The sequence below is a fragment of the Orcinus orca genome, chromosome 21 (genome assembly GCF_937001465.1).
Source record: "Orcinus orca chromosome 21, mOrcOrc1.1, whole genome shotgun sequence".
Classification (NCBI taxonomy): Eukaryota; Metazoa; Chordata; class Mammalia; order Artiodactyla; family Delphinidae; genus Orcinus; species Orcinus orca.
In genome coordinates, this window is record NC_064579.1 from 14,094,039 (window position 1) to 14,120,806 (window position 26,768).

At 40.6% G+C, this 26,768-nt stretch overlaps 1 protein-coding gene across 2 annotated transcripts in view; it reads right to left on the reverse strand.

Annotated features, from left to right (window-relative positions):
* Positions 1-5,715: 5,715 nt before the first annotated feature.
* The window catches only part of LONRF1 (LON peptidase N-terminal domain and ring finger 1), a 45,791-nt gene continuing 24,738 nt past the window's right edge, over positions 5,716-26,768 (reverse strand). The window contains exons 9-12 of one of the 2 annotated variants that reach the window (XM_004277158.3): positions 24,590-24,748; positions 24,315-24,477; positions 18,117-18,269; positions 5,716-7,096 (exon numbers count right to left, since the gene is read on the reverse strand). In XM_004277158.3, coding sequence (XP_004277206.1) covers positions 6,938-7,096; positions 18,117-18,269; positions 24,315-24,477; positions 24,590-24,748 — 634 coding nt within the window. In that variant the 3' untranslated portion in view covers positions 5,716-6,937. Of the gene's footprint in view, positions 7,097-18,116; positions 18,322-24,314; positions 24,478-24,589; positions 24,749-26,768 lie in introns of those variants that run through there. The other variant, XM_033400617.2, reaches the window with a different exon arrangement.

Consider the following 26,768-nt stretch of genomic DNA (forward strand, 5'->3'; position numbering starts at 1 on the left):
TATATGTACCACATCTTCTTTATCCATTCATCTGTCGATGGACATTTAGGTTGTTTCCATGTCTTGGCTATTGTGAATAGTGCTGCTAAGAACATAGGGGTGCATGTATCTTTTGGGATTAGAGTTTTCTCTGGATATACACCCAGGAGTGGGATTGCTGGGTCATATGGTCGTTCTATTTTTGGTGTTCTCCATAGTGGCTGCACCAGCTTACATCCCCACCAACAGTGTCGTGTGCCCTTTTCTCCACATCGGGAGGAGGATTTTCTTGTCTACAGTGTCTCATATTTGACAGTCTGAATGGGTTTGTGAATAGATGTTTCTGGAGTCAAGGCATAATTATTTTGAGTCTCATCTGTTGATTTGTCTTTCATTCCCTACCTTTCTTCATTATTGTCAACTTTACGTACAAATTTCCCAACTCCAGTTACTAGAATCAATTATATCTGAAAAAGGAAGTTTTCCACCAGTTTCAGACCCACTTCCACATAGCCTTTGCGTCATAATCCTTGTCGTCAGCCTGAATTGAATGCTGTATTAGGTCCTGAGGTTGCGGTGTACCACACACCGAGTGGCTTTAAACAGTAGGGACCTATTCTTTACATACAAAACCAGCAGAGCCATCTTCAAAGTTCATGCTGGAGTGGAGTGTCTCCAACGGAGGGGGGCCCATGATAAGAGAGAAACCCCCTTATTTACCGGGCAAGTAAGCACTGAAAAATTATAAACTGCCGTGAGGCACAGGCAGCAGGAAAAGCATAAAACACCAACATAAAGAAAAAACCTCAGGCAAACTGTTGTGATTTTGTTAAATTAACATTTGTTAGGTAGAACCTTGGTATTGAGTCAAATGATGAGCCACAGTTTAACGAAGACTGAAAGGGAAATAGAGAAGATGATTATTCCTCAGAGGTCCTGGCGGAGGCCCGTGGCAGCCTCAAGCGGCCACATGGAGAGGTAAAGGCAGGATGCAGGCAGGGTGGGAGCAGCAGGACCTGGGGCGCCTGGCTTTATTAGGGTCCACAGGTGCAGTGCTTTGCGGGTCCCGGGTTAAGGCTGGATCAGTTAATTCAAACCATAAAGAGCAGGGTTTAAGTAAGCTCCAGGGGGCTCTCGTGCACAAGTGGAGAAAGCTAGGAGGCAGGAGAGACTGTTTATCAGCGGGGTGTTGGAGAAGTCACATCAGGAACCTGACTCTGAGGCTGCCATGGAGGGCACGCACCTGTGGGAGGGCTAGTGTCAGTTCAAGGCCCCCACTGGGCACTTGGCCGCACAAATTGATGCCCAGGCAGCAGTATTATGGAGTAATTTAGTGAACCCCTCAACACAAACCAATGCCCACCCTCCAAGATAGAGCAAAGAAAAATTACCTAAACTGAAACACGACGAGCAAAGAAAGGGAAAATAGAGCATCAGAGAGCTATGAAAGAATATCAGATGGGCTAACATACATGTAATGGTAAAGAAGAAGAGAAAAAGAAAAATGTGTATTTGGAGATGCGTATGTGTGTATATGTGTATGTGCATCTGTGGCATAGTTTAATACATTTACAGTGAAATACCAAGTCCAAAACACTGAATAAATTCAACTATTATTTCATGCCGAGAGAGAACAGGGAAGTTATTTAAAAATTGGGGTGCCAGGGAAGAACCTAGATCACTTACCAAAGGAACAAAAGTCAGGTTTGCATTAGACTTTCAGCAGCAACATACATGTGTGTACGTGCCTAGTATGGGGTCTGGTACTTAAGAGGAGCTCAGTCGAACGCCACTGCTCCACACCAAGAGACCTGGTTATTGCGCATCTGTTTTTACTTGCCACTTAACGTCCTGTCTTGGGCTTGGACATTTGAGTACGAGAGGTAATTCCTAAGTCTGGTAATTCCTAAGTCTGTTCTAACTCCACCGATGTGGAAATGTTCTTGGAACTAAAGGTATGTTTTTCTTTCACTCCTTGGCTTGCACAAGGAGTTCTTACAGCCTTTCACCTTGCCATTTTGTTTTCTTTGCTGTCCTTGCTTAAATGTGTTCTAGCATGTTCGGCTGTTCAGCAGTGATCTGTTCTGTATGTTGCTACGTCGTCATTTCTCTAGCTTCATATTCAATTTGTTGATGATAAGAAAATTCTTTTCAGGAATCTCATATACACTCCTCCTTCCCTCCTTTCCTTTTTTGGAAGAGTTTGTTGACTCTCTTGACTAATTCCAGTAATACTGGTTTACAATTAAATCAAGTGGATTAAGATTTGAAAGTCACTGAGTACACAGCAACAAAGGCATTTCAAAGAATACAGAAGGTATTATAAGCATGGGGTATATAAGCATATGAGATTTTCCCAATTTCAATGCTATATACCATTGTTCTGTTGTGGGTTTTTTTGTTTTAATTTGGGTCTCTGTGACTTGAAACATGGGGGATAAGAAGACGCCACAGTATGAGCTTGGGTTGAAGATCATGAACATTTTAATGATCCTTGATACATAACTGCAATATTACTTTCTAAAAAGGTTGTTAGCAATTTACACTGCTCCCAAAAATATAGGGCTGAGCCCAGTTTGGCCATCTCACCATCTTGGTGAGGTGCTTAAAAATAAGTCCTAATGTTATCGCTGTAAAATGCATCCCTCCCCCAAGTGTAAAGCCTACTAAGTCAGGGAGTCACGTCAGTCACTTCCAGACCCTTCACATATCGACCTTCTTAGATGCCTTAGAACTTGGGTGGTGGTAAGGTTGAGCCAGACTGCCTGGCTTCGGTCAGTTCCACCACACATTAGCTGTGTAATCCTTTGACAAATTACTTAACTACTTAGTGTTCCCATTTCCTCATCCTTACAAGGACACTACCTACTTCACAGGACTTTTCTGAGGATTAAATGTGCGTGTTTACCACATTTTGAAACGAAGTCTGTAGGCTTTTCAATATCCTACTGTGACCTGCCCCCCCAAAGGAAAAAAAAAATCCTTAAGGATACTTCTGAATTTTGGTGAACAGCCAAAGGCTATTTGGAGGCAGGTCTGTAAGAGCTCATTTATTAAGCCACGTCATAATGTCCTATCTATAAAAAATGTTGGCATTTAAGTGTTGGCTTAGGAAGAAAATTCATCTCATTGAGCCAGTCATTTCCCTGTGGATCGATGAGCCAGACAGTTGAGATATTGCTGTTTTGTCTGTCCTTGGTCATCTAAGTTTGCCTTATTGTCCTATTTAAATGGATCAACTTGGTACCTAAGAAAGCACCTAAATTATTTTATTACTCTTGAGCTAATTACGTGCATTATTTGTTTCTTCCCTACTCTTAAGAATCTTCTCTCAGATGAACGTTAAAACTTTGAATCTCTCCTCCACGCCTCGATATTTCCCTCCTACTCTGCCTCTACTGATTTCTGCGTTGTATTCTGGAAAGGACCCCAACTCAACGCTCTGCCGCATTCCTTCATCCTTTGTCTGAATTCATTCTTCTAACTCGTCTGCTTAGTTCATTTTATTTATTTATTTATTTTTGCTTAGTTTATTTTTATGATTCATTCATTGACTCCAAAAACTTTTATTGAATGCTTCTGTGGTGCCAGGGACTGTCTGAGGAACATATTTTAGATCTCCAGATAATTTTTGGAATTGCACGTCCTCAAATCGAAGGGCACTGGATTTGTTGTATTGTTTAGAATGTTTTTCCTCAAACTTGTAGGAGTTGACTGTCTCATCTTTGTCATGTGGGAGCTCTGTTCCTTCCTGTGGGTGCTGGTGTGGTTCTGGGTGGCCTGCCTCTGCTGACTGGTGAACGCTGGAACGCCTGCCGTGTGAGCGAAGTCAGCAGCCTACTGTCTGTGCGTGAGGGCCCTCCATCCCACGTGGCTAATGAAGGTTTCATGGTCTCTGGCCCAACGCCCTCATTTGGTGCTTTGGCCTGAGAACAGCTGCTGTTGCTGCCTGCTGCCCTGGCCAAGTGGGGAGAGGCCAAATGATCCAGCCGTGTCAAATACAGCCTCCCCAGGGAACCTGCCCAAGTTTTACAAGACCCTCTACCAGTCTGGGGCTCCCCTGCAGTCCTCCATTTCTGTAAAGCTATGCTCTCCTCTGGTCTTCTATATTAGATCCCGTTTCCATATCTCAAAAATTCCTCAAAAAGCATTGACTTTAGTTTTGCAACGCCATTAGATTTCATTTTCTTTACTCTCATTGTTTTGAACTTGGGGAGGAAGGTAAGACGAGGTATTTGCTCAGTCTAACCATCTTTATTCAACTTCCCTTCTTAACTGGCATTTATTTCATCAACCCTGTTCAGTGGTCACCCTGTGTCTTGGAGATTGAATCTGTCTAAACTGCTGGACACTGATCTTGATACTCAGGAGAGGGTTTATGTATTTAATTCAAATATCCCCCATACATGCTATAAGCAAAGCACAAGGAAAGTGCTACGGATTCAGGGTTTTAGCTGAGTGAAGGCATTCAAGTTGATCTCGAGAAACAGGAAGAACTGGACATGTAGAGACAGGTGTATAAGAAAAGAAGATCAACCACCAGCCACCTTGGCTTGAAATATGGAATTCACGACAGAACTTAGTCACTTCAAGTGTTAAGGGAAAAAAAAAGTCAGATTCTTCCCCCTCCTTCTTTTTCTGATAATCTGGATGGAAAGTGCAGTAGGAAAAAGATTTCCAGAGATTAAAAAGAAAAAAAATCTATAGACAGAATAACTATCAGAGATCATTTACCACAAAACTAGGGTCAAATGATAAAACCCATGAATTTCCATTAGTGTGTGTGTGTATATATAGAGAGACCATTTAATGCTGCTTTGTGCGTGTGTATGTGTGGACACACGCAAGTACATACCACGGATGTCGATTCAGCACCAGGTAACTCCTGCTGCCGTCTGATACATATTTTGAGAACTATACAGAACTGTATAGGTAAACTCTTCATTTATACCACCCAGACACTATTTAAGCTATTTAACAGGCACTTGATAGTTTTTTATTACAAGAAAGTTCAATCTAACACTGCAGAAACTATTGATAAGGTACTTTTGGGGAATGGCCCATTCTTTGTAGAACTATTCACGATTCATGACTAGCATAATTGTGAGGGCAAATGGTGGCTCTCTATCTAGGCAGTGATTTCTGCCTTTTTAATTAAAACATTCAATATTAAATCCTAGCTGGGAAATCAGGGACTGAAAGAATCGAGGCTGTTTAGCCAAGAGGTGTCCCCAATGGGGGTAACTAAGAGCCTTATCTTTATCCTAAAAGGGACATGGATTTTTCAGAGGTTGAAAAATGTGCCTTAGAGCAGGGGTCCCAAACTTTTGGGCCCCAGGGACCAGTTTCGTGGATGACACTTTTTCCACGGACCGGGGTGGGGTGGGGGGTAGTTCAGGCGGTAACGCGAGTGATGGGGAGCGGCAGATGCAGCTTCGCTCGCCTGCAGCTCACCTCCGGCTGTGCGGCCCGGTCCCTAACAGGCCACGGACTGGTACCAGTCCGGGGGTTGGGGGACCCCTGCTTTAGAGGATGGTTCTAGGCCTAAACTTTCCTTAAGACACTTCATTGTTTGGTCAAAAGATGACCAAAAAAAAAAAAAAAGTATTTTGAAAGCTATAGCTTACATCTCACAGCACAAAACAGTAGGCAAAACTCATCTGTTCTCTACTCTGTGTAGCTTGATTCCTCCGCTGATCTTTTTTTGACATTAACCTAATCATTAAGAAAAAAAAGTATTATGAATTTAGCTTTTATTCAAAATTAAATAAGCAAAAGCAAAATTTTTAAGAAACTTTTACAAATTACTTACATAAAAGAAAGTTAAGAGGGACAGTCACAAGTCTGCAACAAATAATTACAAAAGTATCTAGGGCAGCATGAATACAGACCATGTCACAGCATGGTGATCTAACTGTGATATGAATAAGGCATAACTAACATTTGCACCAAGACGAGAATTAAAAAAAAAAAAACCAACATACTTTAAAAGCTTAGTTCTACATTAAGCTTCTTCTCTTCCCTTAGATCCTTAATGGGTTTATACTATGTAATTTTTTTAAACAAACATATGTCAAACTATAAATTACATAGATGGGCAGTTAATGTGAAAAGCCCCCCTAAAATGTACAAACTAACTGGTACTGAACTGAGTTCTCCATTTACCTTTATGTACAGTTAAGTGTAAACCATATTTTCACAGTTTTAAGTGTTTTATGAATAGATGCACAGTACCAAGTCAGGTTTGCAATTGTTCCTGAAAACTGGCTCTAGGTTCTGCATCCGATGCCTGTTGGCTATTGGGATGCAAGTATTTACATAAATAAGAAACTGTGTCCTAGTCAATGGTCAAGACAGTTCAGCAAGAGCGGTATTTCCGACAAAAAGTGATACTCAATACCATAGCTTACGTACTTGTGCAAATTAAGCATCAGGACAGAGAAATCTGAGGCAAATTCAATTTGCAAAAACTTGTATCGCTACTGTTGTAAACTTGGGCAATAAATGACCCTCGGCAAGTTCTGCTCTCTATGGCTTTTTTTTTTCTTTTAAAATTTTAAAGCCAGAGAAAATGCACCCATACTACCCACACGGGCGCGCATGCGCGCGCGCGCGCGCACACACACACACACACGCACGCACCCACACACACACGCACCCACACACAGAGTTCTCATTTCATTTAGAGTATGGTACATAGTGCAACTTCATCACAATGTAGAGGTTTAACACACATTTAGTGTGTGTTTTTCTGTGCAAGTTCTTAGTGGTCTAAATCCTAGTTGAAGGTATCTGTTTGCAGAACCACATGATTCAGGAGGTTGAAGGAAAAAGAAAAAAAAAAAGAACAGTTTCATTACATTTCTCAAACCAGCACTGGATGTGCAAAGGCAGCGGACAATCTGGCCATCACCACAGCCAGATTAGGGTAATTTTAGAGGAAGATCCAAGCAGTTGGTTACTTAGATTGGTCTCTAGAAAAATAAGTCAGTATATGCTGTATCTTTGTCAACCGTTCTTTCAAAGACTTCATTGACAAAACCGACAGCTGATAGCGGGGGTCGACGGGAAGGACGGCAAGAAGCCACCAACACCAGGCGGGTCCATTAGGGATTGCCTAAAAAGAATCCACATTGTATAGTGTTAATAAAACAAATATTTATGTAATTACAGCAGTAAAAATCCACCACCAAGCTAATCTGTATTGAGCACTTTATGGTGTCAGATTCTTTTACTAACTTAAAAAAATTTTAATTGAAGTATAGTTGACTTACAATACTGTTGGTTTTAGGCGTGCAACAGTGATTTAGTATTTTTATAGATTATCCTCCATATAAAGTTATTATAAAATGTTGACTATATTCCCTGTGCTGCACTTTACATCCTTGTAACTTACCTATTTTATACCTAGTAGTTTGTACCTCTTAATCCCCTTTACCCCTCCTCCTCCTTCACTTCCCTCTGGTAACTACCATGTGTTTTCTGTATCTGTGAGTCTGTTTCGGTTTTGTTATGTTTGTTCATTTGTTTTATTCTTTTATACTCCACATAGAGGTGAAAACATACGGTATTTGTCTGTCTGACTTATTTCACTTAGTATGATAATCTCCAGGTCCATCCATGTTGTCAAAAATGGCAAAATTTCATTCTTTTTTACGGCTGAGTAACATTCCATTGTAGACACACACACACACACACACACACACACACACACACACCCCATCTTTATTCATTCTTCTGTTGATGGGCTTAGGTTGTTTCCATATCTTGGCAATTGCAAATAATGCTGCTGTGAACACTGGGTGCATGTATCTTTTCAAATTAGTGTTTTCATTTTCCTTGGATATATACTCAGGAGTAGCATTGCTGGATCTCATGGTAGTACAATTTTTAATTTTTTTGAGGAATCTCCATACTGTTTCCACAGTGGCTGCACCAATTTACATTCCCACCAACAGTGCATGAGTGTTTCCTTTTCTCTCCACATCCTCACTAATACTTGTCTTCCTGACAGTATCCATTCTGACAGGTATGAGGTGATATCACAACATCACTAATCATCAGGGAAAGCAAATCAAAACCACAGTGAGCTATCATCTCACACCTGTCAGAATGGCTATCTCAAATCCTTTATCAATCATGTAAGGAGGGCACTATTATGCCCATATAAAATGGGGAAACTGAAGCTTAATTAAATATAATGCAAATTGTCCAAGATATCTCAGCTCCTATGTGGCAGAGCTAAGATTCAAATAATCCAGACCTGCCTCATACCCAGCACTCTTTCCTCTTCACTGACCTAAACAGGGTATCTCAATCTCAGGCTACTGGCTTCTGGGGCTGGACAGTTCTGTGTTATGGGGACTGTCCTGTGCATTGTAGCATGTTTAGCACATCTCTGACCTCTGTCTACTAGCTGCCAGTAGCACCTCCCCCAGTTCTGATGGTCAAAATCGTCTCCAGATATTGCCAAATGTCCCACAGGGGCAAAACTGTCCCCAGTTGAGAACTGCTTTCTTAAAATATATATTTAAAACACTAAGGGACCTCCCTGGTGGTCCGGTGGTCCAGTGGTTAAGGCTCTGCGCTTCCAATGCAGGGGGCATGGGTTCGATCCCTGGTCGGGTAACTAAGATCCCGCATGCCACACGGCATGGCCAAAAAAAATAAATAAATAAAATATTAAAACAAGTTAAGTGATATTTTTAAATGTCTTCAAAGAATTGTGGAATTCTAGGAAGGATATAAGAAAAGTCTCAGCTTCCAGTTTCATTTGAGAAATAAACATATCTCCAGCAAAGAACTTCATCTGATGTTGCAAGGGCTGACTACTGGCTATGGAATGAATTAGGAATTTATATACAAGAATGTTTAAGCCACTTTTACTACACACTGAATTGCTTTTTACTGAACCTAAAACATGAAGTTTCAGAATGACAAAAGGAGCTGTGACATGAGTTGATATCAATAAGCTCCTCCTAGAATCAAACTGGACTTATCTGTGTCCTGCCTGTTGTCAACTCAGCATCACAGCCACCTTCCGTAGAGACATCAGAAACTACATTTCCCAGGATCCCCTCCCCCCATGTGAGGGGGTGGTTCCAGGTTAAACATGACCAATGAGAGGCACTCTTTCAAGATTTGGAAGTTGGGAGAGGAAGCCATTGTTCTCTGGAGGCTGTTGCCAAGTGTGGGCAGATGTGAGATTTGCAGAAGCTTTCCAGAGCATTCGTGAAAACCACCTGCTCCACTACTGCAAACTGAGATACTGGTGGGGACTGCCCTGGGATTCCTAAGGATGACAGCAGCTTCCCCTCAAGTCCTGAGCCCGTGCTCCACTGTGTCAGGAAGAGAGTCCCTGAGCTCCGCTGACGATGGCCTGATCTGATCCTCCCTCCTCCAGCTCTCCCAATGGGGGCGTCAACTTTAATTCCGACAATAAACCCTTCACTCCTGGGATATATAGAGTGGCTGCTTTTGTTTTCCTGACTGAATCCTGACTCATACAGTATGACTAGCTGAAAGCAGTGGAAGAGGACTGCATAATAAAAGTGAGGGTGGTGGAGGTGATTGGAAAGTAATGTTGAAATTTTCTACAAGTTGGTTTGTTAACATTTAAAATGTACTTATTCAATTCTGTGCTCATCAAAAGCTGTTTCTATCAAGTTCAATCAGATTCAGGTAGCCAGGATCAAACAAACACGTGGCAACTGATATATGCTGGACACAGAATGAGAACTCAGTTTGGAGATGATGTGATGTTGAAATTTCAAGTTCAGCTGAAGGATTCAATTGAGATTCAGACAGATGTAGGCCGACCTTTGAAAACTGGAATGAGAGACAGTGTCCATCACAGGGGCCCTCTGTCCATCTGATATTCATTTACAGCCATTCCTTTATGTAATCTATTCCCATCTAACCACAAACATTGTATCCAACTCAATTCAACAATGCTTATGCCTAATGCTTTGGTGGGTCTTTTTCCAGATTTTCCAGGATAGGAACTCTTCTTTATGCCTCTTGCAGTGCTCTGCTTGACCAGAAAGCACCTGCTGTATGCTAATTAGATTAAACTTAAATGTAAACCCTAAATTCCAGATCAAGACCATAAGAACGATAGTTTCATGAGGAGTGAAATATAAAACATGAAGAGATAAAAATGAATTAAAGTGGCAGGGTAAAAAGCTGGGGATAACAGAAAAGGTGACAAGATTTTTTAAAAGTATAGAAAATGATACATCTCTCAACTCTCAAAGAATAACAGCAAAGCCAAAGAGGCTCGAAGACGTAGCTGTCTTATAGGCACAATTTACTAGATGGTACCATGTCCCCTTTTTTTAATTGAAGTATAGTTGATTTACAATGTTGTGTTAATTTCTGCTGTAAAGCAAAGTGACTCAATTATACACATATATACATTCTTTTTTTATATTCTTCTCCATTATGGTTTATCCCAAGAGATTGGATATAGTTCCCTGTGCTATACAGTAGGACCTTGTTGTTTATCAATTCTAAATGTAATAGTTTGCATCTACCAACCCCAAACTCCCAGTCCATCCCTCTCCCTCCCCACCTCCTCCTTGGCAACAATGAGTCTGTTCTCTGCTAGTCCATTTCTGTTTTGTAGATAGGTTCAGGTTCATGATAGGTTCATTTGTGCCATATTTTAGATTCCACATATAAGTGATATCATACAGTATTTATCTTTCTCTTTCTGATTTACTTCATTTAGTATGATAATCTCTAGTTGCATTCATGTTGCTGCAAATAGCATTATTTTGTCCTGGCTGAGTAGTATTTCATTGTATATATATATGTACACACCTTTTTTATCCATTCTTCTATCAATGGACATTTAGGTTGTTTCCATGTCTTGTGACGTGTGCTATTGTGAATAGTGCTGCTATGAACACAGGGGTGCATGTATCTTTTTGAATTATAGTTTTGTCTGGATATGTGCCCAGGAGTGGGATTGCTGGATCATATGGCAACTCTACTTTTAGCTTTTTGAGGAACCTCCATACTGTTTTCCATAGTGGCCACACCAACTTACATTCCCACCTTCAGTGTAGGAGAGTTCCCTTTTCTCCACACCCTCTCTAGCATTTGTTATCTGGGGGCTTTTATTTTTATTTATTTTTTAACATCTTTATTGGGGTACAATTGCTTTACAATGGTGTGTTAGTTTCTGCTTTATAACAAAGTGAATCAGTTATACATATACATATGTTCCCATATCTCTTCCCTCTTGCATCTCCCTCCCCCTTTTTTTTTTAAAAAAAAAAACACATTATTTATTTGGCTGCATGGGGTCTTAGTTGCGGCATGTGGGACCTTCACTGCGGCATGTGGGATCTTTCATTGTGGTGCGTGGGCTTCTCTCTAGTTATGGCGTGCGGGTTCAGGACTTGTGGTGCACGGGCTCAGCAGTTGCAGCACACAGGCTCTCTAGTTGTGGGGCGTGGGCTCTAGAGCACATGGGCTTAGTTGCCCCGTGGCATGTGGGATTTTAGTTCCCTTACAAGGGATCGAACCTGTGTGTCCCCTGCATTGGAAAGCAGATTCTTAACCACTGGCAGAGCAGAGCCCTGTGGCCTTTATAATAGTGGCCATTCTGACCTGTGTGAGGTAGTACCCCGTTGTAGTTTTGATTTGCATTTTTCTGTTAGCTATGTTGAACATCTTTTCATGTGCCTATTAGTCATCTGTATTTCTTCTTTGGAGAAATGTTTATTTAGGTCTTCTGCCCATTTTTTGATTGGGTTGTTTGTTTTTTTGTTATTGAGTTGTATGAGCTGCTTACATATTTTGGAAGTTAGCCTGTGTCAGTCACATCATTTGCAAATATTTTCTCTAATTCTGTAGTTTGTCTTTTCGTTTTGTTTATGGTTTCCTTTGCTGTGCAAAAGCTTGTAAGTTTGATTAGGTCCTGTTTATTTTTGCTTTTGTTTCTATTGCCTTGGGAGGCTGACCTAAGAAAACACTGGTACAAATTGTGTTAGGGAATGTTTTGCCTATGCTCTTTTAGGAGTTTTATGGTGTTGTCTTAAGTCTTTAAGCCATTTTCAGTTTATTTTTGTGCACACTGTGAGGGTGTGTTCTAACTTCACTGATTTACACACAGCTGTACAACTTTCCCAGCACCCCTTGCTGAAGAGACTATCTCTTTCCCATTTTATATTCTTGCCTCCTTTATTGAAGATGAATTGACTGTAGGTGTATGGGTTTATTTCTTTATTCTGTTCCATTGATCTGTATGTCTGTTTCTGTACCAATACCACACTGTTTTGATGACTGTAGCTTTGTAGTATTGTCTAAAGTCTGGGAGAGTTATGCCTCCTGCTTTGTTTTTTTTCCTCAGGATTGCTCTGGCAATTCTGAGTCTTTTATGGTTCTATATAAAGTTTTGGATTATTCTAGTTCTGTGAAAAATTTCATGGGTGATTTGATAGGGATCACATTAAATCTGTAGATTGCTTTAGGTAATATTGCCATTTTAACAATTTTAATCCTTCCAATCCAAGAGTATGGGATATCTTTCCATTTCTTTGAATTCTCTTTAGTCCTTTATTTTTTGGTGCAATTTTAAAAGCTATTGATTTTTACATTCCCTTTCTGATATTTCATTGTTAGTGTAAAGAAATGTAACCGAGTTCTGCATGTTAATCGTGTATCCTGCTACTTTGCTGAATTCATTTATTTGATCTAGTAACTTTTGTGTGGAGTCTTTAGGGTTTTTTATATATAGTATCATGTCATCTGCATAGAGTGACTATTTTACCTCTTCCTTTCCAATTTGGATACCTTTTATTTCTTGTCTGATTGCTGTGGCTAGGACTTCCAATACTATGTTGAATAGAAGAGGTGAGAGCAGGCATCCTTGTCTTGTTCCAGATTTTAGCAGGAAGGCTTTCAGCTTTTCACCATTTAGTATTATACTGGCTGTGGGTTTGTCATAAATAGCTTTTATTATATGGAGATATGTTCCCTCTATACCCACTTTGGTAAGAGTTTTTATCATGAATGGATGGTGAATATTGTCAAATGCTTTTCTGCATCTATTGAGATGATCATGTGGTTTTTGTCTTTTCTTGATGTGGTGTATCACATTGATTTGCATATGTTGAAACATCCTTGTGAACTTGGGATGACTCCCCCCTTGGTTGTGGTGTATGATCTTTTTTATGTGTTGCTGGATTCAGTTTGCTAATTTTTTTTTTTTTTTTTTTTTTTTGCAGTATGCGGGCCTCTCACTGTTGTGGCCTCTCCCGTTGCGGAGCACAGGCTCTGGACACGCAGGCTCAGCGGCCGTGGCTCACGGGCCCAGCCGCTCCGCGGCATGTGGGATCTTCCCAGACCGGGGAACGAACCCGTGTCCCCTGCATCGGCAGGCAGACTCTCAACCACTGTGCCACCAGGGAAGCCCAGTTTGCTAATATTTTGTTGAGAATTTTTGCATCTATATTCATCAAAGGTATAGGCCTGTAATTTTTTTTTTTTTTTTTTGGTGGTGTCTTTATCTGGTTTGGTATCAGGGTGACAGTGGCTTCACAGAATGTCCTTGGGAGTATTCCCCCTCTCCTCAGTCTTTGGAAGAGTTTGAGAATTGGTGTAAGTTCTTCTTTGGATGTTTGGTAGAATTCACCTGTGAAGCCATCTGGCCCTGGACTTTTCTTTGTAGGGAGTTTCTTTTTTTGTTTGTTTGGTTTTTTTAAATTACAGATTCTATTTCACTTCTGGTGATCAGTCTGTTCAAATTATCTATTCCTTCTTGATTCAGTTTTGGTGGGTTGTATGTAGAAACTTGTCCATTTCATCTAGGTTGTCAAATTTGTCAAAGTTGTTGGCATATTGGTTGAGATTTCTTTTTCATTTCTTATCTTATTTGGGTTCTCTTTTCTTGGTGAGCCTGGCCAGAGGTTTGAAAATCTTGTTTATCCTTTCAAAGAACCAGCTATTGGTTTTATTTTTTTTCTATATTTTTTAACCTCTATTTTATTTCCTCCCTGATCTTTATTATTTCCTTCCTTCTGCTGGCTTTAGGTTTTGTTCTTCTAATTCTTTTAGGTGATAGGTTGTTTATTTGAGATTTTTCTTGTTTTTTGAGGAAGGCCTGTATTGCTGTGAACTTTGTTCTAAGAACTGCTTTTGCTGCATCCCATAGATTTTGTATGGCTGTGTTTTCATTGTCTCAAGGTATTTTTTCATTTAATTTTTGATTTCCTTGTTGACCCATTGGTTTTTTTAGTAGCATGTTGTTTAGTAGTCTCCATGTAATTGTTTCTCATTTCTTTTCCTGTGGTTGATTTCTAGTTTCATGCTGTTGTGGTCAGAGAAAATGCTTGAAATAATTTCTATACTCTTAAATTTTTTGAGGTTAGTTTTGTGCTCTAGTATGTGCACTTGAAAAGAATGTGTATTCTGGGTTTTTTTGGATATAACGTCCTGAAAATATCAGTTAAGTCTCACTGTTGTATCATTTAGGATCTCTGTGCCTTATTGATTTTCTGTCTAGAAGATGTGTCCATTTATTGTGAGTGGGGTGTTAAAAGTCTCCTACTACTATTGTATTCCTATCAATTTCTCCCTTTATCTGTTAGTATTTGCTTTATGTATTTAGGTGCACATATGCTGACGAGCGCATAATCCTTTTCTTATATTGATCCTTTTATCATTATATAGTGTCCTTCTTTGCCTTTTTTTATGGCCTTCGTTTCAAAGTCTGTCTGATACGAGTATTGCAACTGCTGCTTTCTTGTCATTTCCATTTGTATGAAATACCTTTTTTTCCATCCCCTCACTTTGTCTATGTGTGTCCTTTGCCCTAAGGTGGCTCTCTTGTAGGCAGCGTATTATAGACTCTTGTTTTTTAATCTAATCTGAAACTCTTGTCTTTTGATCGGAACATTCAGTCTATTGACATTTAAGGTAATTATTGATACATGTGTATTTATTGCCATTTTAAACCTTGCTTTCCAGTTGATTCTTTGATCCTTTTTTTTTTCTTTTTGTGGTTTGATGATTTCATATTATGCTTGTGTTCTCTTTCTGGGTTTTGTGAATCTATTGTATGCTTTTGATTTGTGGTTGCCCTGTTTTTCAAGTATGTTAACCCCTTCCTATAATATGTGCTTGCTTTAGACTGATAGTCATGTAGGCTCAAACACATTCTTAAAGAATCTACATTTTCTTACTTTCCTTCTCTACGTTTTATGGGTTTTTTTTTTCCCGCGGTACGCGGGCCTCTCAGTGTTGTGGCCTCTCCCGTTGTGGAGCACAGGCTCCAGACGCACAGGCTCAGCAGCCATGGCTCATGGGCCCAGCTGCTCCGCGGCATGTGGGATCTTCTCGGACAGGGGCACGAACCCGTGTCCCCTGCATCGGCAGGTGGACTCTCCACCACTGCGCCACCAGGGAAGCCCCATTTTATGGTTTTGATGTCCTTTTTTTACATCTTAATGTTTATCCTTTTGCTATTCCTTGTGTCTATTGTTGCTTTCACTGATAGGGTTTTTTAATTTTCTTTTTCTTTTTGATGTGTATACTGGCTAGTTTATTTACTTTCCAATTGTGATTTCCTCCTTCCTATATCTTCTTGCTGCTTTTTTATTTAGAGAAGACCTTTCAATATTTTTTTAAGATAAGTTTAGTATTGCTGTATTCTTTTAGTTTTTGCTTGTCTGAGAAATTCTTTCTCTCTCCTTCTATCCTAACTGATAACCTTGCTGGGTAGAGTACCCTAGGTTGCAGGTTTTCCCCTTTCAGGACTCTGAATATATCCTGCCGCTCACTTCTGGCCTGCAGTGTTTCTGTAGAGCAATCAGCTGATAGCATTATGGGAGCTGCCTTGTAATTAACCCTGTTTTTCTCTTGCTGCCTTTAGAAGCCTCTAACTTATGCCATTTTAATTATAATATGTCTTGGTGTGGGTCTGTTTGGGTTCCTATTGTTTGGGACCCCCTCTGTGCTTCCTGTAGCTAGATATGTTTCCTTCTTTAGGTTTGGGAAGTTTTCAGACATAATTTCTTCAAATACATTTTCCATCCCTTTTTCTCTTTCTTCCCCCTCTGGAATCCCTACTATGCATAGATTGGCCAGCTTTATATTATCCCACAGGTCTCTTACATTGCTTTCTTTTTTGTTTTTTTCATTTGGCTTCCTGTCTGCTGTTTTGATTGGGTAATTTCCATTATTCTGTATTGCAGATCACTTATTCTTTCCTCATTATTCATTCTGCTATCATTGCCTTTAGCTCAGCTTTCATCTCTGCAAATGAATTTTATAATTTTTCTTGGCTCTTCCTTCTAGTTTCTTCTAACAGTCATCTGCATTTCTGTTGATAGCCTTTCTTAATTCCTTCAGTATTTTCATTACCTCCCTTTTTGAACTCGGTATCTATTATTAGACTGAAGAGGTCTGTTCCTTCAGGGGAATTCTCTTGGTCTTTTAACTGTGTCTTCACTTTACTTGTATCTGTTACTCTTTCAGTTTAGGAGAAGCAATTACGTACTGTGGTCTTGGCGGGCTGTTACACGCGGGAGCGTCCCTACGTAGCTTGCGTCAGTTTAGGAGAAGCACTTACGTACTGTGGTCTTGGTGGGCTGTTACATGCGGGAGCGTCCCTACGTAGCTTGAGTGGGTTTAACAGTTTTTTGGCGTGAGGGCTGTTCTTGCTTTGGATGCCTGTTGCCCCTTTCCTCGGCGTGTGCTGGCCGTTGTCCCCTGGATCGGGGTGTGTGGCTTATGTACGCTGCCAGGGAGGAGGGGGCAGCAGTTGGCACGTGGCTGTGGGACCCTCAGCAGCAGCAGTGGTCTGCACCTGCCTCTGGAGTCCGAGATGGCAGCTGTAGCTTGCACCCGCCCCTGGAGCTCAGGCAGGCAGTGCCCTGTTGCCTGAGAGTGCGTGCTCAGAGACGGAAGCTCCTACGGCAGTCCTGACCCTCTCCTTGCACACCCCGAACAATGGCACCTTGCCTCTCTGGCAGTCCCAGGTTTCTTCCCGTATTCCCTCGGTCGTGGGGCCCTACACCCTAGCCCCCTCAGGCTGTCTCCACACAGCCAACCACAGCCCTCTCCCCAGCGTCTGACCTCTGAAGCCTGAGCCTCGCGCCCTCCTGCCCCAGCGGACAAGTGTCTCAGGTTGGTGAGTGCTTGGGGGCACCGACCATTTGTGCAGGTCTCTCTCTGCTTTGCCCTCTGCAAACTGGTTGTTGTGCTCTTCTCTGTGTCTCTGAAGCTCTCCCTCTGTCCCAGCTGATCTCCCCACCAGTGAGGGGACTTCCCAGTGTCCGGAAACCTTTCCTCTTTCAAAGTTCCCTCCCAGGGGTGCAGGTCCCATCCCAATTCCTTTCTCTTTTTTTCTTTTGTCCTACCCAGTTATGTGTAGATTTTCTTGCCCTTTTGGAAGTCTGAGGTCTTCTGCCAGCATCCAATAGATGTTCTGTGATAATCGTTCCACATGTAGATGTAACTGTGATGTATTTGTGGGAGAAGGTGAGCTCCACGTCCTACTCCTCTGCCATCTTGATCCTATCTCCCATGTCCCATTTTTAATTCCTTATCCCTCCTTCTGGAAAATCCTCAGCTGGGGGCTTTCTCCTCCTGCACTTGCTCCTATATGCATCTCAGCTGACACTGTTTCCATCCTCTCCCTATATAAGATGCAGTGGATACCCCGGTGCTAGAGAATATGGTCACGAATCTAAAGACAGGACAAAGGAGATGTGCAAAACTAAAGATGAAGAAACTTAAAAAATCTACCAATTTCGGGACTTCCCTGGTGGTGCAGTGGTTAAGAATCTGCCTGCCAATGGCAGGGGACACAGGTTCAAGCCCTGGTCCGGGAAGATCCCACAGGCTGCAGAGCAACTAAGCCCGTGCACCACAACTACTGAGCCTGCGACCACAACTACTGAAGCCTGCACGCCTAGAGCCCGTGCTCCGCAACATGAGAAGCCCGTGCGCCGCAACCAAGAGTAGCCCCTGCTCCCGGCAACTAGAGGAAGCCCGCCTGCAGCAACAGAGACCCAACTCAGCCAAAAATAAATAAATAAATAAATTTATAACCCAAAAAAATCTACCAACTTGGGTTTACACAAAAAGTGAGACTTTTGGAAACAATATCAAAGCCATCATACCTGGAGGTTTTCCTCCCTCCCGGGCATTGATCCAAAGTGCTGAAGAATTTGGCTTCGAAATCTGTCTCTTAAATTCTGAAACCAGCTGCAGGCTTGGGAGTAGACCAAATCGTGAAGCTGTCGGAGGTTCTCTATCTCCTCTTCATTCTCAACCTAGAAATACAACAGTCAGTAAGGTGTCTGTGTCTAATCTTCCCATCCATCCCTATAGAAATGGAAAAAAAAAACCCGTAAAAAAATAGGGAATACCTATTTCAGTGCTGGATCAGAGTATTATTCTTATGCAGTAAACACCATGCCTTTCTGCCTCACAGAGTGCCAATGGGCCAGACTAAGAAAGACAGCAAGCCTTGACCTCCCAGCGTAGCTGACCTAGCCTTGCTGAGTTAGCAGTCTTGCTGAGTTAGCAGTGCGACACTGCAGAACCCAACTAACAGCCCCTAACTGGGAGGGGTAAGATGGAGAGTTAGTTCTCAGATAAAGGTCTACAGGGACTGGGAATTCATCTTTATGGATCAACAGCCTTTGAAAGCAGTAGAACAAAAAAACCAGGAATACAGTTGCTACAATGAAAGGGAAGATTGGGGGAGATTTAAGGTGCCACAGCAAAAGCAGTAATAGGACAGAGGGAAAGCATAATTACACCTTTAACCAGGGAACTGGGTCAAAACAAAAACTGCAACAAATAACTTAGCATATAAAGCCAGAATTTCAAAAGAGAGACAATACATTATATGCTCATTATACAATGATGAACTGCTGCTGCTGTAAAGGCCCAAGGCCGTGGCTACCTCCATCCCCTGTGTATGCCCTTTGGACTACTGGCTCATCAAACTGCAAATATAAAATTAAATGCATCAGCCTTCCAGCCTAAGATCCAGAAGAGTAGTCTCATAAAACACAGGTGGGAAGATGGAACATTAACTCATCCATCTCATATTGATTAACACTCATATCCCACTCACTCCATGCCAGAGAGCACTATATTTCACATACATTAACGCACTGAACAAATACCAGGCCTGAGTCAGCCTTTCCTACTTCAAGAGTGACTCAATAAAAAACAACAATGGGACTCTGAAAATATCCTGATGTATAAAAGGTAAGACTTATATATAGCACAGAGGCTTCCCCGGTGGTGCAGTGGTTGAGAGTCTGCCTGCCAGTGTGGGGGACATGGGTTTGAGCCCTGCTCCGGGAGGATCCCACATGCTGCAGAGCAACTAGGCCCGTGCACCACAACTACTGAGTCCGCGTGCTGCAACTAATGAAGCCTGTGTGCCTGTGCTCTGCAGCAAGAGGAGCCACCGCAGTGAGAAGCCTGTGCACCACGCCCCTGCTCGCCGCAACTAGACAAAGCCCGTGCGCAGCAACAAAGACCTAACGCAGCCAAAAATAAAATAAATAAAAAGACTATAGCACACAAGAGACAAAAGAACATACTTCTTATTTTTGAAGGATTTGAAATGAAAAAGAAAACCAAAGTTGTTCACAACAATGTGAACGTGCTTAATGCCACTGAACTGCATATGTAAAAATGGTTAAAATGGTAAATTTTATGTCATGTATATTTTACCGCTCGAAAAATTTTAAAAGAAAGGTAGAAGAGCCATATGATTCAAGCATTCTGGTCTTGGAACTGGCTATACAAGATTCAGTCCTCTGCTAACACACATTGGTCTTGATATGAGCAATAAATAAACTTGTGGGGCTGGGATCAAGATGGTGAAGTAGTAGGATGTGAAGCTCACCTTCTCCCTCAAATACATCAAAAATCTACATATGGAATGAGTACACGTGGAATGATTCTCCCAGAATATCTACTGAACACTGGCAGAAGACCTCAGACTGCTGAAAGGGCAAGAAAATCACCATGTAACCAGGTAGGAAAAAAAGAAGACAGAAAAAAAAGAAAATGAGAAAGGAATCAGGACAGGACCCGTGTCCCTGGGAGGGAGCTGGGAAAGAAGAAAGGTTCCTAGACCCTGGGAAGCCCCTTCACCAGCAGGGAGATTGACCAAGACAGTAGGGAGCTTCAGAACCTTGGAGAACACAGCAGCTGGTTTGTGGCAGCCAGAGTGGAGAGGGGACAGATGGTCAGTGCTGCCACTGTGGGCTCCCCAGCCTGAGATGTGTGTCAGCCGGGGCTGGGTGCTGGTACTCGGGCTTCAGAGATCAGACCCAGCAAGAGGACTGGGGTTGGCTGTGTGGAAACAGCCTGGGGGTGGTAGCTAGAATCTGGTGCAACCGCAACTGAGAGTGTATGAGGAGGAAACCTGGGCTGCCTTAGAGGGGGTGCTTTGTTTGGGGGGTGCTCAAGGGGAGGGGTGGGACCTGCCATTGTAGCCTTTTTCCTGTGTGTGCGCTCGCAGAGGGCAGGATACTGCCCGCATGTGCTTGAGACTCTGTCACAAGTTGCCACTGCCTCCCTCCCAGACGCCAGGAGTGGGTGCAAGCCACCTCCTGCCTCCCCTCCCAGGGCCAGGCACCAGTGACTGCATCTGCACAACCCCTATCAAGGGGATAACAGCTGGCACACACTGAGGAAAGAGGTGACAGGCATATGACAACCCTCGCACCAAATATATTAAACCCACACACGCTACACAGGGACACCCCACATATAAATAGCCCTCCCAGACCACAGTAGATAATTGTTTCTCCTAAACTCACAAAGAGAAATATAAGTAAATTAAGAAGCAGAGGAACCACACTCCCAGTTAAAAGACCAAGACAATTCCCCTGAAAGTACAATGAAGTTGACCTCTTCATTCTAACAGACACCAAGTTCAGAAAGGAGGTAATGAAAATATGGAAGGAATTAAGAAAGGCTATTGACAGATTACTGTAAAAAGGAGCTAGAAACTGTAAGAGAGAAACAAAGAAAAATTAGAAAACTCATTTGCAGAGACAAAAGCTGAGCTAAAAGGCAATGAATAGCAGAATGAATAATGAAGAAAGAGTAAGTGATTTGCAAGACAGAATAATGGAAATTATCCAATCAGAAAAGCAGACAGGAAGCCAAATGAAAAAAAAAAGAAAGCAATATAAGAGAGCTGTGGGATAATATAAAGACAGTGTGGTACTGGCACTGGAACAGAGTAGAGCCCAGAAATAAACCCACACACCTACAGTCAATTAATCTTCAATAAAGGAAGCAAGAACATACAATGGGAAAAAACGGTCTCTTCAGCAAGGGGTGTTGGGAAAGTTGGACAGCTGCATGTAAATCAGTGAAGTTAGAACACACCCTCACACCATGCACAGAAATAAACTCAAAATGGCTTAAAGACTTAAACGTAAGACATGACACCGTAAAACTCCTAGAAGAGAACATAGGCAAAACATTCTCTGACACAAGTTGTACCAATGTTTTCTTACCAAGGCAATAGAAATAAAAGCAAAAATAAACAGATGGGACCTAATTAAACTTGTAAGGTTTTGCACAGCAAAGGAAACGATAAACAACATAAACAAAACAAAAAGACAACCTACAGAATGGGAGAAAATATTTGCAAACAATGTGACCAACACAGGCTTAATTTCCAAAATATATAAGCAGCTCATATAACTCAACAACAAGAAAACAAGTAACCCCACTGAAAAATGGGAGAAGACCTAATTAGACATTTCTCCAAAGAAGAAATACAGATGGCCAAGAGACACGTGAAAAGTTGCTCAGCATCACTAACTATCAGAGAAATGCAAATCAAAACTACAATGAGGTACCACCTCACACAGGTCAGAACGGCCCGTGTAGACCATTAAAAAGTCTACAACTAACAAATGCTGGGCAGGATGTGGAGAAAGGGAACCCTCCAGTACTGCTGGAGGGAGTGTAAGTTGGTGCAGCCATATGGAAAACAGTATGGAGGTTCCTCAGAAAACTAAAAATAGAATTACCATATGATCCAGCAATCCCACTCCTGGGTATATATCCAGAGAACACCATAATTTGAAAAGATACATGCAACCCCTATGTTCTTAGCAACACTATTCACAGTAGCCAAGACATGGAAACAAATGTCCGTGGACAGAGGAATATGGATAAAGAAGATGTGGTACATATACACAATGGAATAATACTCTGCCATAAAAAAGAATGAAATAACCGCAACTTAGATGCAACTAGAGATTATCATACTAATGTGGAATCTAAAACATGACACAAATGAACCTATCTACAAAACAGAAACACAATCACAGACATAACAGACTGGTGGTTGGGTTGCCAAGGGGGAAGGGGCTGGGAGAGGGATGGAGTGGGAAGTTGGGGTTAGCAGATGTAAGCTTTTATATATAGCATGGATAAACAACAAGGCCCTACTGTATAGCACAGAGAACTGTACTCAATATCCTATGATAAACCATAATGGAAAAGAATATTAAAAAAACAATGTCTACATATGTATAACTGAATCACTTTGCTGTACAACAGAAATTAACAACACTGTAAATCAACTATACTTCAATAAAAAAAATTTGATCCAAAAACAAAAACCCCCAGCAAATAAACTTGTGACTTGTTAAGAACTATTACCAAAAAAAAGTATCTGCTTTCTACCTTTACAAAATTCAAGGGACCAAACCGTGAACTCTAGTAAACAGGGAATGATAAAAATAAAAGTCTGAGTTAGAAAAAGGAGCTAAGAAGTAGGCAGAAGTTTTAAAGGCAAGCTTTTAAAGTTAAGGAATTTCATTGCAATAACAGAATTTAAAATGTCATCAGAGGTCACAGAAATTAGAATTACTACACCAAGGGAATAAACAACTTTGATATAAAAAACAAAATTTGAGAAGCTTTTCCAGAATGAACAAGAAATCATTATATAGATGAAGAAAAATTATTAGACAAGACCACAATGACATAGAGAATTCAATTTTCTAAACATCAAATCCATAATACTCTCAATATGCTAATTTACTGTCATATATTTATATATAGTCATAAGTTTAGCCACATACTCAAGGAATTTTATCAGCAAATCCAATATATGAAGGTGTAAATTTACATAAAACTAAAATAAGGTTATTAGTTTTACAAAGAACATCACCTTTTAGCAAATGATTCCATTAGCCAAGTATTCCTAAGGCACAGACTATCAGTCAACTCAAAATTCCAACTCATACTCTTGGCTCACTGCACAAAGCAGAGTTTCCCCATAACATCTTTATAATAAGATAGGACAGGTAATATCAGATGAATCAAGTTTATCAGCAGAGAAGCAATATGATATAATGATAAAACATAGCACTTGGAGCCAGAGAGCTGGTGTTAAATTATTTTTTTACACTACCTATAGGATCTCTGGCAAATTCATACTCCTGAATTCTTTCATCTGCTAGCTATCTCATAGCGTTTTGAAAATTTAATGAGCCACTGTTTGTAGAAATGCCTAATGCCAACACTGAATAAGTGCTGACTGAGATGAAGGGCTCAAACAGATCAATGAACAAGTGACAGTGTAAGATCTATGTTTTTCTAATGCCCTTCCAAAGAAAGTTGCCTTTCATTTGATATTTACAGTACCACAAATCATTTTTCTGGTACCTAAACGAACTGCAGATGGTAGAGTAGGTACTGGAAATACCAAAAGGGCAGCATTAACCCTATCCAAGAAAATTTTCACAGTAACCCTCCACAGGTAAGATACCACCACCAATTATACGGACAGTGCTTTATCTGTGTTGCCCTAAAGTTAGACACAGTTGGGTGCTGTGTTCAGTTTTAGGGTATTTTAGGCATATCTTAATATAGAACAATTCTTCAAGGATTTTATGTGTTTACCTTTACGTCAAAGTTCAATCTACTGATGATTACATCAGCTTTGACTACTAATAAATTCAGTTTAAAAGGGTAGGAATTAGCAGGTTTCATAACTTACATGGATTGGAAGTTCAATTGAATCCACTGCTATTGTTAAGCAATTACCATGCAAATACATACATTCTAGGCACTGTGCTGGCTGTCAAGCCAGTAGAAATGAACAGTATATCTAGGTGCTGGTCTCCCAAGTTCTCTTGGAACTCAGGATGGTTAAGAGCAAGATGAAAAGGTAACTTGGAGCTAATCTGTATAAGTATTGTTGAGGGTCTCTGACAGGAAGAACTGGTTAATGTTCCTATCAGCCTTTACGCATGTACAATGCCTAGGACACAGTATACCAGAGCATGCTGAAAAAGAATAGTTTTTCATACCTTCACATCTTCCAGATATTCAATGTCTGCAGTGCAGTATCCATCTTTCATCCCTCTTTTTAAAACCCTAAACCGCTTTCCTCCAACTGTGTCAACCACAGACCTCCCATCAGGCAAGAAATGGACATTTCTGATTTGTAACATACAACCATAATCTGCAAAACTAAAGGGAAAACTCCAATTAACATCAAAGGTCAAGCAACAAACATGCAAGTTCTCAGCAATATTCAAAGAAAATTCCAGAATCAATAAAAATATTTACATAAAAAGCATACCCATTTTGTGTATCGCTGACACACATCCCAAACTGTTTAGTTCCAGTCTGTATACTTCTTCGAATCATTAGTCTGTATCTTGGCTCAAATACATGAAGAGGGCAAGGCACAGTGGGGTAGGCCATAGTGCAAACAAATATCGGAACATTCTTGGTCAAGCTGAAGAAGAAAAAAGTTTCATTATTATATATCAGGACATACAACAAAAATGAGTGAAGCCTGCAACAGTAATAAATAACAGGCAAATTCACTCTAAAATCAGGTGATTTTTATTCTTGGTAAGAAAAGGAATCAGCATCCTTTTCATTTAAGCTCATATTGATACAATATTAATCCTAAAAATATGTTGGTGATCCTCTTACAAGTAAATTTAAATTTGATATACGAAGTTATCATACAGAGCTAAGTATCTTTATGAATCACAAAGCAATTGATTATAATTATTTTATATTAAAATCTGTTTAAAATATTTCTAACATGACAGAGTATACTCTCACTCTTAGATAATAAGAAAACATGAGGTCCCACAAAAAAAGCAAATCGTTCAAAATTTTTAGGCATTAAAATATTTTCATACTAACAAAACCAGGTAATTCAATGAGATAACATTTCTTCCAGATAATTAAAACGACAACACTGTTATTGCCAGACTGGCAAGAAATGTGAAGGATAAAGGCAGGGCACAGCTTTGGCAAGGGTGTGGGAAAACTGGCAGCGTGAACAGCACAGCCATGCTGAAGAAGAATCTGGCCATATGCATCAAATGCTTTCAGAAAGATTCGTATCCTTTGAACCAAAAGGCTCACTTTTTTCCTGCAAGTACTATAAGAATGTTCAACATAGCACTGTGTATAGTAGCCAAAACCTAGAAGCAAAAAGAGAAGGCCAGTAAAATAAATTATGACGTAACCATAAAATGATACTATGTTTAAATGTTCAGATTAACAAGAAAAGGAAGTTACAGAAATGATAGGATTAAAATGATCCCATCTTTGTTTAAAATGTATTTATATACATTAAGATCGGGAAGGATATATGCCGAAATGCCAATGATGATTACGTTCGGGTTACAGATTATGGCCCCCCCCACTAATATTTTCTAGTCTTTCTTCAAAAAGACCACTAATTACTTAAGTAAAGGCAATATTTAATACACACGTTTAACATACCAGTCCTAGTTCCTCTACTTTTAAAACTGTATATTCTACCACCATTGAGCACTCTTATGAACATAAAAACGGGGCGGGGGGGGGAGCCAGTATACCTCTTAATTAGCAAAACTTGTAAGTACCAGGGGATGAGCTACCCCTTAAAAGAATAGCCCTGTTAGTATACAGCAAGATTCCCTGAGGCTTATCCATCACACTCAGCTTCCCTCACATCACTACTCTTTCTGTCATCCATGGATTTCACTCTTCTGTGAGGGGTCTGGTCCTCTCACCATGTTTTAGTATTTCAAAAATACATCTGAAGCATTCTTATATCCCAGCTTTCTGCAGTGTTGGTCAAAAAGGCTTATAATCCTCACATCAGAATATTTTCTATCATAAAATCACACAATAAAATATCAGTTCCATGAGGAGACAAATCAATATCAACTTCTACAAACAAAAGATTAGAAACCTTTCTTCTGTTGAAGGCCACTAGCCCAATGAAGACATCTGGTAGACAGATATTGAAAAAGAAAATCTGCAAGCACAATTATTTTTTTCTTAGAAAGTTAGAAATATAAAATGTTTAATCTGTATTTTTTAGAAACAGCATATAAAAATTACAATTTTGCTCTTTAGTGTCCAGTTAAAAGTAAGTGGGAAAAAAAGAGAGTTAAGAAATTAGAAACCCATGAAAGAAACTTGGACACTCAAGAAGAGACTGGTGAAAAGACATGAGGGGAAGAGAAAGGAAAAAGAAATGTAGAAGAAAGCAAGCTATACAGAGCAACAAAACCATGTCCAACCTACCCAGCCCCAATTGGCTTTTATGTGCTCTTACTAGTGGTACCACTGAATCCCAAAGTTACCACCAGGTTTTTCACCTTGCTGATACTAAGTCATTTCTGCTAACAGTCAATAGCTTCCTTAACTGAGAATTTAGCCCCTAAGTCACCCCTTCCAATTTCAGTCTCAGGCCTCAAGGTCCCACCCCCTTCAAACCTCTGATTGGCTAACCCTCCTGCCAA